At 35.1% G+C, this 15,869-nt stretch overlaps 2 protein-coding genes across 3 annotated transcripts; both read right to left on the reverse strand.

Annotated features, from left to right (window-relative positions):
* Positions 1-362: 362 nt before the first annotated feature.
* On the reverse strand, positions 363-2,160 carry LOC107869614 (zinc finger protein ZAT2-like). Its single transcript, XM_016716117.2, has one exon. It carries the CDS (start codon positions 1,822-1,824, stop codon positions 613-615), a length of 1,212 nt encoding a protein of 403 aa, XP_016571603.2. The 5' UTR covers positions 1,825-2,160; the 3' UTR covers positions 363-612.
* Positions 2,161-2,312: 152 nt separating this feature from the next.
* Positions 2,313-14,445, reverse strand: LOC107867679 (serine/threonine-protein kinase STY46). Of its 2 annotated transcripts, none has more exons than XM_016714027.2 (16): positions 14,022-14,445; positions 12,507-12,621; positions 11,328-11,425; positions 11,086-11,196; positions 10,017-10,089; positions 8,917-9,027; positions 8,306-8,356; positions 7,251-7,390; positions 7,049-7,156; positions 6,356-6,429; positions 5,343-5,518; positions 4,731-4,826; positions 3,698-3,778; positions 3,549-3,599; positions 2,847-2,987; positions 2,313-2,705 (listed from the first exon to the last, which is right to left on the reverse strand). In XM_016714027.2, exons 1-16 carry the CDS (start codon positions 14,207-14,209, stop codon positions 2,673-2,675), a joined length of 1,647 nt encoding a protein of 548 aa, XP_016569513.2. In that variant the 5' UTR covers positions 14,210-14,445; the 3' UTR covers positions 2,313-2,672. The 2 variants fall into 2 exon arrangements, with proteins under 2 accessions (XP_016569513.2, XP_016569514.2); XM_016714028.2 differs by lacking the exon at positions 2,313-2,705 and adding an exon at positions 3,360-3,463.
* Positions 14,446-15,869: the final 1,424 nt, after the last annotated feature.

The raw sequence follows: 15,869 nt of genomic DNA on the forward strand, positions 1-15,869 counted from the left end.
ATTGTATCTTACCACCATATTATGTCTCTTTATTTGCTTTGTACATCTTGTTATTTTGTGATCGTTTTTTTCTTTCTACTCTACTCTATTATACTTATTAAAGCCGAAGATCTATTAGAAAATGTCTGCATAATCATACCCTCTCCGATTTAATATTTTTAATCAATTAATTGTGATGATAACTGAAAATAAAATTCTCCTTTATTTGATTGTTTCTTCTCCCAAGTCCCAATTCCCCAATTTGGTGTACTTGAACAAATTAACAGCATCATTTTTATCTTAAACAAATGAAATAAACCAAAATATACATTTGAATTAAGTACTCCAACAACATTTAAATGTAAACAATGCTGCATTGCTGCTATTTCACATTAAATATTATTACTACATATATATACATACACATACTGTTGTGAGATATCCTAATTTTTGGAGCCATATCAAAGGAATTAAACCTTCTAAAAAGTTAGACAAACCCCTATATATGATACAGCACAATATATCATTGAAACTTAAGCCTATATTCCTAGGCAACATATGAAACACTAATATCAGTATAGGCACAATACAATAACTTTCCTACATTATTCGTTATTATAAATTCCTACTACATTAAAGCCCCAATCTCAAGTCCAATTCCAATCCTGAAATGAATGAATAGGCAGCTGACGAATTATCTTGATCTCCTCCTGAGATTGTAACAGGAGGAATATTAAGATCCAAATTGTTATCAATATTATTTCCCTGCACATTTTGGTTAGCATTGGCAACGACAGCTCGTGTTAAGTCTGACTCTGCTATTATTGTTGTTGTTTCGTCTTCGACTTTTTCCCAGTGACACCTTTTGTGACCTCCCAAAGCTTGACCACTTGAGAAAACTCTCAAACATATACTACATTTATGCCCCAACACCATCAACCTTTTGTCATCATTGCTTGTTGTTTCTTCATTGGCACTGCCTCTCCTTCGCTCTAAGGAGCACATGATTCCCATTTTGCTGTCATCTTCTAATACTCTTATTTGCTGGCTACATTCCCCAATAGTTCTTGTATTTCCAAAACAACCCCTGATATTCTTGTGAGTAGCCCTATGTCCACCTAATGCCTGGTGTGAACCAAATACTTTCTTGCAACTTGAACAATCAAATTTACAGCAGTTATAGTTCATTCCTGAAGAAAGCGTCCCTGATTCATTTACACCCTTTCCTTCAACTCCTTCGTCCATAACCAAGTGATCTTCGATGTTCTCGAGACGATCAGCATTAGTTCCATTCGCCAACAGCAATAAGCACTGCGCAATTTCATGATCCTCGTCTGCTACTGAAAAGGAATTGGGGGATTGTTGGGAAAATGAAGAACGAAATTGGCGTTTTAAATTGGGAGAAGGGTTAATCCCACGCCATTGGCGTTCAGGGTGACAACGCATGTGACCAAAAAGTGCTTTCCATGACCAAAATTTTTTGCCACATTCAGTACATGGCTTAGTAATTTTTGGTGCATTAGGGTCTGGTGGTTGCGTGGCACATTTAGGCTTAGTAATAATTAAACTTTTACTACTAACACCGGATGTACTAGGAGAACTAATGATTCTAAGGGAGTTATTATCATTAATCCTTAACAATTTGGTTCTTTTCTTTCGGGGATTTTGACGAGGTTTGTGCCTGACATTTGTGTCGAACATGGTGAATCGTTTTGATGTTTCAGCCTTTTCTTCATCATGGTGTCTTTGATCCAGAAGATGATAACCACCAATTACTTGGCTTTGTAGAATAAGGGGTTGAAGAAAACTTGATGTTGTAGTAGTAGTGCAGTAAGTGTTGTCCATTTCTCTGAATAATGTCGAGAAAAGGTGGGTTAGAATGAACTAGTTTACCTCATGTAAAACAGTTGATAAAAGAATACGGTTTAATTGGTGCTGTAAGAAAGAGGGGATAGAGGTAAAGAACGGTTTACATTTGTGCCGTAAAAAAGAGGGATAGAGGGAAATGGCAGTTACCCAGAGTAAGGTTGTTAAGGGGACAAGTCATCATTTTCTCCCCCTGCCTCTATTCCCACTCATACGGCAACATAGGCATGAACCCCCAAAAAATATTACGCATACATTATAATAATTACATTACAATAGTAGTTTAGTACATTTACTGATAATATTGAGGTGAATATTGTTTATTATTCTCTTTAGTGCTACTCGTCAGTTTATGATTAATTTTCTTCCTATGAAAACCAATGTTAAATTAGTACTTCAATGAAATAAACACTCCTAGTATGTCCGGAAATATTATATATTCTGACAGAAAGTAACAGGCAACAAAGTGATCTGAACCGCAAACTCGTAAAGCAAAATTCAAAAATGCTAGTACACTTGAAATTCTCAATCAAACTCCTCATCCCCCACCCCAAAAAGAAGGCATTACATTCCCCTCAGAGAGAAAAAAAGGAAAGATTTTACAAGAACGTTGGTGGTACTTTTGACGTTACGTGTTTATCACAAAATGATTCACCTTTACTCTCAACTCCAAAATGACCAATAGGCACTACACTCTTTATCTTTTGCGTGCGACATAGATCTCGCCAAAAAAAGTACCGGTCTGCGTATATATGACCTGGGTAAAATAAAATCCTCTCAGTTGTTACTGTTAGGAAGTATGTCGTTAGTCCAATATATGTAGCACATCACTCAGCTCCATTTGGTGCCTCTACGATATCCTGTGAGACACACATCGCAGAAATCATTACAGGATTTTAGTGGAATAACACACATCATAGAAATCATATTCAGATCATAGAAATCTTATTTTAATTAAGGCATATCGTATCAAAATATCAGGCATATAGACATTTTTTTACCTGAATTTCCTGTAAGAGTTGTTCAAGCTCAACTTGTATCTCAAGGAAGCTGGGTCTATCACTTGGGATGGCCACCCAACATCTCTGCATCAAGTCTAACAGCCTCGGGTGTGCATTTTCTGGAAGCTCGGGTCGGAGACCCTAGGAGACATAACATAAATTGGGACAACTCAGAAATAAGTAAGAATGAAATACAACCGATGGCATGGGACACACAAGTATTCCTTCCTAAAGTGTCCATTTATGTAACGGATTTATAAGCAATTATGCACATAATATTAGACATTGCACGCATCGGTTTTTAGCTCATGCACATCATCTAACTCTAACTATGCACACATCCACTCGAGAGATCCAACAACTTAGAACTGTTAGAAAGACTAAAACCTTTACACAAGATGGAAGCATCTAGCTATGTGCACTAGCATTTAGATAAAAGGAATCTCACTTGTGTTTAAAGGTTCGTAAAACACAGTTAGCATGTTCATAAAACACAGGTAGGATGAAACTAACATTAACCAACCGTACAGCACTCAGAAACTTCATATCCATCCAAGTTTTACAGCACAAATATGCAAGGAATCCTTCCACTCCCAAAATGTGAAAGCTTTAGATGCCTAAAACAACATAGACTAGCTCGCTTAAAAGGAAAATATGATTCACGGCATGCTCCACTTGTTAATAGCAGTTTGAGGTACAGACCTGTCTCACTCCTAGTGCAGCTTGCAGTGGAGTCATGGTATCATATGGAACCTGTAACATCAAAAGGTACACAAATCAAAGGAGGAGGAGAACAAACTCACTCAACCTTAGGACACGATCATGTGACCTTTCTCATGACTAGTCTATACCTTTGCTGTTAAAAGCTCCCAAAGAACAATGGCAAAACTAAACACATCCGCTTTCTGATCGTAGGGTTGATGATTGATAACCTAGAAGGAAAAGAGAAGTTTAATAGACCAATTTTTGAGCAGCATAAGATAGCTATGGTGCCCTTGATATTAATTATTTATCAACAGGGTGGAGAGCATAACAAAGAAAGCACATAGGCTCCTCTATCCATCCTAGCATGGAACTACAAGCAAAATCTTGCGCACTACTGTAGTAATACCACATCTGTGAAAACCATATTATTATAAAACTCTGAATAACCAATCAAAGAAATTTTGCTATAAGCAGCTTCAGAAAAATACAGATCAGAACTAGAAGAACCCCATCCCCCTCGTAAACTAAGCAAAAATATTTTAAGAAGTTTTTCTGAGGGTGTCCCCCTAACTTTGAGGAAACACTATTACATATTTTTGAGCATGGTAATAAGCCGTAACAGCTGCATGACAAAGGAGCATTGGTACCAATGAGAAGACTTCCCAAGTGTCTCAACCACCCTTGCACAACCATGTCATTTTTTAATTGTTTGTTATACATGTTATGCTATGTTATGCTATGCAACAAATATAAACAGATAGGACCAGAAAACAACTTGACTAATACAGTCGTAGAAGTGTTAAACATTCAATATAAAAGTGAGAATCAATGAATTCAGAAAACAAGAGGGATCTTGGAGCATAATCAACTATGAACTGCAAAGGATGAGAAGTTTCAAATGGTTATCCAAGCTAGAGCGCTAGGAATTATTATCAAAATCAGCATATATGAATCATTCCTTTTTCCACCCAAAAATAGATGCAAATAGATTCCAGCAGCATGACAAGCTAGCAAGTCCTTATATTTGCCTTATCAAAAAGTCTTTATATTTGACTGCCCAAACTCAAGTGTGTTCCATCCACAACAAAATTACTTGTATATATAACTGATTTATCAGGGTCCAGACATATCTGATCTCAATCAAACAATTGACACATTCAGAAAAGAAGATAGTCAGACCTCAGGGGCCATCCATCTATATGTTCCAGTCTCAGCTGTCATGACACCTCCATTATTTAGGAACCGAGCAACACCAAAATCTGCCACTTTAACAACCTTATCACAGATTACAAAGTCAATCAAAATAAGCATGGTGTAGGTAATGCAAAACTAGAGAAAATAGAACAGGTGCACATTCAAATAATGAGCACTTAAAAAGAGGAAAAACAAGTACGTGCAAGGATTAATCACAAGAATACATAATAGATGTGAAGATCCATTGTAATTCAAAGCTTTCATTTTTACAGTCAAGTGAGAATCTTGCTGTTCCCTCAATAATAACATTATGAATTCCTTGTCACGAAAAATATAAATAAAATAATGTATAACATTCCTTTTCGAGCTATTACAATTCAACCAATCCCATTCCGACATCGTACCAGTTATAGGAAACCTCCAGTCCAATAGAGTAAGCACTGAACATAGCAGTTCTTCAAAAAGTAGAAACTGAAGAAATGTTGAAGAATAACGGATAAAGACTGATTTGTGACCAAAGGAAAAAGACTCGGTACTCACAAAGCCAAGTTGCAACAAGACTAAGGATGGAATTACTTCATGTTTTGAGAAACTTACATTGTTTGAATCCATAAGTAGATTTGCCGTCTTCAGATCCCTGTGAATAACGTTATTTTGATGCAAGTACTCCATTCCTTTGCAGACATCAATTGCAAAGCTTAGCAATTGCGAGAGCGTTAATACGACATGGTTTTTATGCAGGTACTCGTACAAACTCCCTCCAGGCATGTATTCTAAACAAATGACCAGCATTAACACAAGAATAAGTTCCTCAAAAAACACAAGAATAAGTCACTCCCTTTGTTTCAATTTGTTTGTTTTACTTTTCGCTTTAGTCCGATTCAAAAAGAATGCTCTTTCCTTTTTGGCAACTCTTTAATTTCAACTTTCCACATGGCCTGTTCAAGACAACAAAATTGAAGGACATTTTGGTACATTCTACATTCAAGATTCAAAAATCTTGTTTACTTTCTTAAACTCCTTGTCGAGACAAAATTTAAATGGAGGAAGTAATAATTATTAGTTTCATCAGCTGACTCAAGTCCAGTCCACTTGTATCTTTGAAAAGAGGCCGTCCACAGTATGTGAATATTTCTAAATTTGAGCACTATGAACACACTACCTGGCATTGATAGCTTAAAAGAGGTGACAAGAAATACATGCATGGAATCACATTCTATTGTTTGCAAAAACACTCGAAAGCAATCAGTCCATTGATCAATCAATTAACCATTCCAGTTGGGGTGGCAATATGAATCCTCTATATAATCCATTTTATTTGGGATAATTTCAGTTCATCACTGAGTGTGCAATTTATCTTTCAGCATAATTAGGAATTCTCTAGAACTAAATTGCATAACAATAATAACTATATGGTGCAATAAAATGAAAGAATAAGGTACAGGAAACATTGTAGCATCGAACAACCAAACACACTCTTCAGTTTACTACCAGCCAGCGGATAATGTGCAACTTCGATTCTACAGATAAAGACAGCCAGAAAGCCATGAAATAATTATGATGACAGTCTCGAAGAAACCATGCAACTTTTGTCCCAGCAAGAATCATACCTGTAATTATGCACAAATGAGGTGAATTTGTGCATGCACCAATGAAACGAACAACATTTCTGTGCTGGACTTGCCTGTATGAAATAAGATCAAATTGTAAGATTGTGGAGAAGATCTGACAGGTGGACCACATTGATGAGCATGGTTATATGTGCCTGCTTTTCGTTTGATGGATAAACTACAAACACGCATAAAGCTGCATTGAAGATGTTGTGTGTATATATACTAATAAATGAACATGCCATCTACAAGACACGTATTTTTACCAATTATAACATGTTAATACTATGCTGTTAAAAGAAAAAAAGGTCTTAAATAATTGATGCATACGCTAATCACTATCTTTCTTTTGTCGTCATAAAGTTCACATGACAGACAAAAGTCATGTTGTCTAACTCAGTGCTTACAAGATCACCTAGTATCAGAATAAACACATAAAGAGGTTCCTGTATCCAACATATAAATCTTTGGAATCTTTTTCTTGATTTACAAGCAATAAGGAATACTCCGGCACCCTTGATCTCTTACCAAAAAAGTATTCATCCTGGAATCAAATTCAAGTTCGTCTACAAGTTAATATAATCCCTCCAGTAGACAACACAATATATATGAGAAGTATGAAGCAACCCAGTAACTTCCATCTCATCCCCTGGACTAATAAGCTTCATCAGACATACGAGCTACACCACTCACCTCAAAATTGCTATTTCTTGGGTGAACTCATCTTCCAATGTGTCATTCAAATGCTCAGATCTAAGGACCTTGATTGCAACATCCATACCAAGATACATCCCATGATACCTTCATATGAATAAACATTTAGAAGACAAGGTCTCAGAAAGTTGGGAGCCCGAATTCATGCAAAACAACTTGAGGAATACAATCATAAACTCACAAATCACCACAAGATCCTGATGCAATTCTTTCTCCAGTCTTCAGTAATCTTCTATCAATTTCCCAGTCCTCGGGTTTTGATCGGGCGACAATAGGTTTTTCAATAGCTGACTTTGAATGAGACGAACCAGACCACGTCCCCTGTGTTATCCAGCATAATGATCATTACAACTTGTTAAGTACTCCGTTTAAAAAAGAATGATCTACTTTCCTTTTTACTCTGTTTCAAAAAGAATGACCTTTCTATTTTTGGCAATACTTTAATTACAACTTTCCACATGGCATGTTTAAGAACAGAAGATGAAAGGGCATTTTGGTACATTTGACATAATTTTAATTTAAGACCACAAGAGTTAAAAATCTTCCTTATTTTCTTAAACTTCATGCCAAGTCAAAATAGGTCACTCTTTCTAAAACAGAGGGAGTAAATTACATGACACTAATGAGCTTTAATAACACAATAATGAAGTAGATTCTGCTTTTTCGATGAAGAAAGACTGGTTATAATAAACAGTACACACAGTTGAAGTAAATTGATGATGGTCAACTAGAAATGTCAAGAATATAGCAGCTATAATATGATGCCATATAGGAAGTATGTCTAGGTACTGATGGCCTACCCCCTTTGCAAAAATATTTTCCTTGAGAACCGTGGGAGCTAAGACTCTTCCCACAAGCTTTAATATTGCAACAACGTGGGAATCTCTAGCCTTTCTCTTAGATCATCTAAAAGGAAGATTAAAACCAAGATTGAAAAGGCCCCAGCATGGCCTTGAGGTATGGAACTTGTACGGATAATAGAAAATGTGCCTGAACCATAAACCAAACTCCCTCCACCCCATGCAAATTCTTAATTTGCATTTATCAAGTAAGGTTATGGTCTAGAAAAATGATTACCATCCTTTTTTTTTTGGGTAAGTTCAGATGATTATTATTCTTAGAGAACTGAGTAGCAACGAGCAACCCCAAAACTGATTACTCAAAGGAACTCCACAGCGCAACCTTAAAGAGTTAAACAAATAACATCACAACAAGAAGAAATCAAAAAAGAATCACCTCACTTCTGGCAATTGCTTTCCCCAGTTCTTCATGCAAAGCCTTTGTATCCTGACCATAACATGGCAAAGTCAACAACTTTTGCAGACAGCACAGACACCTGTCATGCAAGAAATATAATCACAGTGCTCACTTCCACTGAGGTTTACACTACCTTATGTTGACCAAATGGAAGGTTTTCCTCATGTCCGTGTAGATATATTGTTATTTTTTTATAAAGAATGATTTTCACATCTCATGATAATACCAAAAGGCAAAGACATTATACAGCATACTTAATAGAAGCTTTTCCTCGTGTGCGTGTAGAAATATTTTTATTTTTCAAAAAGAAAGTTTTTCCTATCTCATGATAATTAACCAAAACGCCGATATTATACAGCATAGTTATAAACTTAGGGATAGAAATAGTAAATTGAGAGGCTAAATTAAGAGCATAATCATATAACCCCTAAATCATTCAGTTTTAAACCACGAAACTGAAATCTATTAAATTAAGAATTCCCACCAGAAAACTCCACAAATGAAACTGGTAATAGAAACACTTATATGAAAGAAGATTTTAGAATCTGTACATCAAACCTACTAAAAATGGTGAGAAACACAAAGCATACCTCAACAGGCCATCCTTCCACCACAAATACATCTAATGAGTACCCATCAGTAGTTGAGAAAACATGAGCTTCTCGGATATTAAGCCCTATGTCAGAAAGTAAAGCCGAGAGCTAGAATAGAAAAGCAATCAGTTAGAGAACATGACATAACATTAATCAGGGAAAAAGAATTATAACCAAAGGACCTCTCAAGAACATCCGTTCAGAGAAAAGGAATTAGAACCACATGATCTTAACATAACATTATGCAAAACCGCAAGGATATATGCATTCAAAGAAGACTTTTAGCATGAAGATAAAAATATGAAAAACAAACACAAGCTGAATCTTTGGAAGAGTTCTGTAAAATTTTCCAAAATAGCCAGAAACTAGGTATGATTGAACTTCTCTGTCTTTATATTGAATCAAACTATAAAATTATTGAACATAAGGAAAGATTCCGCACTGAAGTGTTAAAACTGGGTGGCCTAACTCAACCACAAAAGTTAGCTCATGAGGTAAGGATTGTCAAAGACCATATAAGAGAACAACACCCTATTCCTCAACCAATGTGGGACAATCTATAACCACCCCATCCCTACGCACACCAAGGCCCATTTAACATAAGCATGCATGACATGACATGGAATCCTGACACTGGTATCATGTTGAAGTGTGAGACTCTGAAAGCTTAAATTTTAGAGAGACTCACTTTCTTTACTTAATTATCTTTTCAACATAATGCTTTTCGCCCTTTAATTTGTGAAGGAGAACGCACAAAGGTCTTCCACAACACAAGCCAAAGATATGAATAAACATATAATGGATGAGAACTGAAACAATAGGAGAATCCAGCAAAAATGTCTTTTAGAATTTTATGAAACTTGACCTGCTTTGGTTATTTCTTTCAAAAGTCCATCAGCTACCAATAGTAGTTGGTTAATAGAATTAACATGCTACAAAGTACAAACCCTTGTATAAGAGACCTTCCCCTTCAGTATTCCACTCACATCAAACACAGAAAGAGATCACACAAAAACCGTCAAGGAGCAATCAACAAACTAAAAAAGAGCTTCAAATTAAGAAGTACTCTAAGCACATGAACCCACTCTTATGGTTACCTGACTAAGAAGCTTGGGCTTGTCAACAGTGGAAAAGATAACTTCATGAATTGGAATATGTGTAATGTCATGCCTGCACTACAACTAATGGTGGTCAACTACAGAATATATTGTAGGATTCTTCCAATCTGCTTTTTGAGATTCAGATGTCAGAAACATTAAGAGCTATCATTTGGACTTGTAATAATAATAGAATAGCAATTAAACATACAAAATGATTTAGAAGTCAGACGCAATTAGAACATAACTGTAATGGACATTATAAAACTCCAAGTCTGTAAAAAAGACTAATGTAGAAGAAGCAGAGTGAGATAGCTTGGAAAACAACATAAAGAAGGCTAAAATCATAAATATTTTCTGTAAAGGCTGACGAGCATCGGCGATTGATCATTTCTGTGGCTTAAATATTTCATCCCGCAAATAGACACAACTTCATGATCATGATAAACGAGTTAACCCAATCAACAGTTGAATGAAAATGCATAGCAGAATGGTGGAAAGCTCAACTGTCATGCTGATGAATCTAGTTTCCATGCAAGCCTTTAACCAAACAGGAGATGAAAATTGTGGCCAACAAAGTAGATGGATTACCGTCATTCTACAAGTGGTTTTGGAATTACACACTTGCTTCAACTTTTTAATGCTTGAGTTACCTTTCACACTAGAGGAAGTAACTCTCCCTCCTCTTTGTAGCATAATTCACTTTCTAAATACCACACTCATATTTCTTTGGCCGCAATTTTCTCAATTAATTCTCAATCCTTAGACCACGATTTTCTCATTCACATAATCTTGGATGCAGAAGTGTTCAATATATGAAATTTGTGCTAGCTCTACATTACATGCAATAATTGGAAATACTGCAAATACTAGTTCAAGTTAAACAAGTATTATATCCAAAATTTTCAAAGGAACTTTCACATTCAGAACAAACTTCAGTAATACTTCATTATCCTCCGGTTTTCTAGATGCTTTGATACTTAAAAAAGTAAATTTTAAAACAAAAATAAAGAAGAAAGGAGACAAATAGAGAGGAGAAATTATCACAAAAAATTTGCCCCGAAACTACCTCCTGCTAGAATCTTCTGCTGGAATTTCCTCCTTCGCATTGAAATTCTTTCTAACATCCAAATTTAGGTCCTCAAGCTTAGAGAAAGTTTCAAAGTCATTCATACCCTTCCTGTATTTAGTAAAGCAGCAGCACGTAGGCAGATGAAAGCAAGTAAAGCATATTAGTCTAAACATTAGGTAAAACTAAGTTACTTGTCAAGAAAATTACCACATAAAAGTTGTCAAACTTATAAAAGTCACCTTATCCCTTCATCATTTAAGCTGCCACCTGTCTTTGGAGTCGGAAAATCATTGAAGTCATGCTGATCTTCAGCATCATCGAATCTAGTCCAATAATTCTGTCAAGCAACGGCAAATGAATAAGGTTATAATGAATAGACATTACATCAAACAAGAAACTGACTTCTAGAGGAAGCCCATTACTCCTATTAAGAGTATAAAGTTTACGAGATACAACAACAACAACAAACCCAGTGTATTCCCACAAAGTGAGGTCTGGGGAGGGTAAAATGTACGCAGTCCATACCGCTACCTCCAAAGAATTAGAGAGGCTGTAAATGTTTGCAAGATAGAACTATTCAATTCAATGGAACATAATGTAATCCACAAAGAGCAAGAATCGCCTGTGATATACATCCAATTGACAAAACTACAATCTTGTCAGATTAGTTACACTAATAGATACCTGATTCAGATGGTATATGAACAATGACTCAACGTATCCTTATCTATCTTTTATATTGGATAAAATCAACTAAAATAGTGCAATACAGAAGGAAAGATTCAGCAGTAAAGGTATGTCTCCTTCAATTGGTGACTAAAGCAGCCCACAACAACAACATACCCAGTGTATTCCCGCCTAGTGCGGTCTGGGGAGGGTAGAGTGTACACAGACCATACCATTACCTCAAGAGAAGTAGAGAGAGCCATAAAATGGAGATGAATATGTAATGGTTGAGAAATAATAATGGAGAATCCAACCAAAAAAGAAACAAATTATTATACAAAACTACCAAGTGAAATGAACAAATCAATAAGAAAAATGATCTTAGTGGATACTTACCATATCCCACCCACCCAAAAAAAGGTGATCTTAAGAGTGCATAAGAATTTTATTTTATTTTAAAATCAAGGGTGCATAAGGATATCAAATAACAGATAATTTAATCAGATAGTAGATTATCAACAATCATTCACCATCCGAAACATCACGTACAGCAATTCAATCAGTAAAAGAGAGATACAATGCTCCATGCGAGAAAGAAACTGACAATGACTAATGCAGGCACTTAAAAGCTACCAAAGCAACTACAGCATTTAGGAAAATTAAAGGATTAAACAGCACAGGATCCGCCAGCAATATCAGATGACATTGAGGTGGTAGTGGACTTGCAGCTATGTGATCAATGGAGTTAGTACCTCTAAAAATCGGACATGATAAACAGGCCGGTTATCGGGATCTTTTGCTCGAGCAAGAATCTTCTGATGCAACAACACATCTTCTGCTTTATCCACATTAATATCCAACCCATAACTGAAGCATCAAAGATACTGTTAAATAGTGGGTAGCACTAAATAACCTTACATATTGTAAATCCACCATAAAACACACATTCTAGAAGAGTAAATCCACCATAAAACACAAATTCTTAGTAAAAGATCCAAAAACATCACATATTCATATGCTACCTGTTAAAACTTTTTTAAAGTATAATATGCTCATATACTGACAAGCTAACACAACCACCACCATATCCAAATTAGATAACTATATCCACAAGAAACAAATCTTTTTGTCACCACCATTATATTATAAAAGCCTTATCTGATCTGAATTAGTTCTTTTTTTTCCTTTTAACAACCAAGAAAAAATGCATTTCAACCTTACAAAAAATCATGCGTTGACTACCTTTAACGTTGAACCAAAACCTTTAGGGTTGGTTAAAACATTTGCTATAATCTGACTTTCCTAATCAAGTTAACTTTAATAATCACCACCAGCATTTAGCTTTAAATAGAGCTAACTTTATTGACCACTTTAATCAATTATCATAAATAGTGAATTATTCAAACTAAACAAAACCTAATAGTAATGGTTTTTAGAATCACCATACAATACCCCCATTCCCAGCCAAAAATAGAGATAGAAAAACACTTCGGTTCAAAGACACTCAAATTTGTACAATATACACTTTTTCGATAGAAAATTTTTCTATCTCTCTACACATCAACTACGACAACGAAGTTAAAGACTCTCCAGGAAAAAATTAAAAAGAAACAAAAAAGAAACTCCAGAAAACCGCCGGCAAAATTTTCAAAAAAAAAAAAAAAAACTCCAGAAAACAGATGGAATTAGGCATAAATTTCAAAGAAAACTCCTGAAAACAGATGGAATTAAGCACAAATTTAACATAAGAAATAGCACATTGACGGAACAAGTAATGGAAAATATCTTATTAAGGCAGTGACAGATAGCAGGCAAGCGAGCGAAGTGAGAATATAAGTTTCTTTGAACGAAGTTAAGGACTCTCTCGAGGGTAAAAATACAAAGAAACTCCAGAAAACAGATGAAATTGCGCCCAAAATTCAGCTTAAGAAATCGCACATTGACAAAACAAGTAAACCAAAAAAATCTTTTGGCAGAAAAAAAAAAGATGTTAAGAGTAACTAATACGGCAGTGATAAAGAAAATTCAACCTAGCAGGCAAGCAAGCGAAGTGAGCACAAAATTTAAAAAAAAAATCCAGAAAACAGATGGAATTGAGCACAAAATTTAAAATAACTCCGAAAAGTAGATAAAATTGTGCACAAAATTCAAAATAAGTCAAGAAAATAGATGTAACTGAGCATACAAATTCAAAATAATTCCAGAAAAACAGATGGAATTGCGCACAAAATTAACGGAGCAAGTAAAAGAAAATGAGAAGATTTCACCTAGCAGGCAAGCGAGCGAAGTGAGAATCCAACTGTTCACGAAGCAGCTCTGGATTGTTAACGGCTTCCGCATTTCCAGTTTCAACAAGACGGTTATACACATCGTTTTTTATATCATACACTACTGCACAGCTCCCAAAACTCCTCGGCGGTGACGAACTCTCTCCTACGCCTTCCACCAAATCCATTTCCACAGTAATCAAGAAGTCGCCGGAGACCGGCGAGAGGACGGAAAATGAACGGAGAACTTCTCTTCTTCTCTGTATTGTGTGAAATGAGAAATAGCAGAGAAGAAGTTGAATAGTATGATTTTTTTTTTTACTATTTTTTTATACTTGCTGTATATTGTCTGAAATGGGAGAAAAAGGGAAGAAGTGTTTTGAAGAATGTCAGAATAGTTGGTTAGAGAGAGAGAGGGGAAAGTTTTTGGGATAAAGACTTTTTTAAAAAAGACTTGAACATACTGTGTGTGACTCTGTGTGTATAGTGTGTGAGAGAGGTGCAGTGGATAGGGTTCTGAAATAGTGACGTGGAATATTCCACTTGAAATTACATAAATGGGTATCTAGTCCTAGATGATTTTCTTTTTTTTTTCTCTAAAATAATTTTGATTCCCAGTTACTGTATTTCCTTTTTTGCATGCTTTTTGAAATGTTTTATTTTAGTAGCAGATTATAGTAAGATCTCCATACACATCATCTTTCACTTATCACTTGTAGATTATATTAAACAGAAATTATATTTGACTTGAGGACTTCTGATTCAAAGGACTCAAATTTAATTTTTTGATCAGTTTTATCATAATTAAAGTGACAATGGAGGGTGATAATGTCATTTCACATTTTTTTTTCTACTCAAATTATGATTCCCAATTGAAAATCATCCGATTTTCTAAAAAAACGGATCCCCACATTGTCTTTTCTTGTCTCCACTATCTCCTTCCACTTGATACTTTATCTTTCCCTATTATTTCCCTTATCCGATTTTGTTTTATTTTGTATAGTATATTAGGTTTTGTTGAAGAAGAATGTGGAAACTATTCTTTGAGTCTATTTCATGTTATCCGATTTTGAGATCCTTAAATTTGGGCTCAATTCATCTAAGAAGATTGTTAAAATTGTCCTCATTTTAGGCTCAATGTTATGTGCATATGTAATTTTTCATGGGCTATTTGTTGGGCCTGAAATACAAATTAGGATTGAGGTGAAGTTTTTGTTAATATGAAGAAAAAAAATCTACTTAGAAAAAAAAGTTTGTTAAAAGCATAAATGTACAAGTTAGGATTATGCCACAAATAATATCCTCATCGGCTTTATTAATTTAATACATTCATACGCAATTTATTATTTTCCACTCATTTTTAACAATATTGACTATTAGGTTCAAAATAATTGTGTAATATTTTTAGTGTTAACTTTTGAAATTGTTGCAAGGGTTGCTATCAATATTGTTGTGTGATGCGTATTGACATTGTTCCACCCATCAAAGTTTGTCGAATCCTTGTATTCACCATTTTCACTTAGTGAATGGAAGCATAGACATGCGTAAACGTATTGTAAAATTTGTAAACGTTTGTGGTTTCATTAAATTTATCACAAAGTAAAAATTAAAATTGTCCATGCGAAGTGACATCTCTACAATACATTATGTGATTATTTTAGTGAATGCTAGCATGGATAATTAGTGCTTTTATCTAACAAATCGTTGCAGAATGAAGTAGCACTTATATTAAGTACATAGTTAATTAGCACACAATTGCTCCATTTTGAATTTTCTCCTCTCATGTTCAAGTATAATTTGAAGCTAATTGTTATACCCTAGTTCAATTTGGGAAGACTATTAGGTGAG

The sequence above is a fragment of the Capsicum annuum genome, chromosome 4 (assembly GCF_002878395.1).
Source record: "Capsicum annuum cultivar UCD-10X-F1 chromosome 4, UCD10Xv1.1, whole genome shotgun sequence".
In the NCBI taxonomy this organism is placed as follows: domain Eukaryota; kingdom Viridiplantae; phylum Streptophyta; class Magnoliopsida; order Solanales; family Solanaceae; genus Capsicum; species Capsicum annuum.

Bases quoted from the DNA above. Each gene is read 5' to 3' on its own strand.
- LOC107869614 (XM_016716117.2), bottom strand. From the start codon at position 1,824: ATGGACAACACTTACTGCACTACTACTACAACATCAAGTTTTCTTCAA.
- LOC107867679 (XM_016714027.2), bottom strand. From the start codon at position 14,209: ATGGATTTGGTGGAAGGCGTAGGAGAGAGTTCGTCACCGCCGAGGAGT. The intron at 11,197-11,327 runs GTGACTTTTATA...TACTAAATACAG, and splicing joins TTAAATGATGAAGGGATAAG to GAAGGGTATGAATGACTTTG. The intron at 10,090-11,085 runs GTAGTTTCGGGG...GTTGTAGTGCAG, and splicing joins GCAGAAGATTCTAGCAGGAG to GCATGACATTACACATATTC.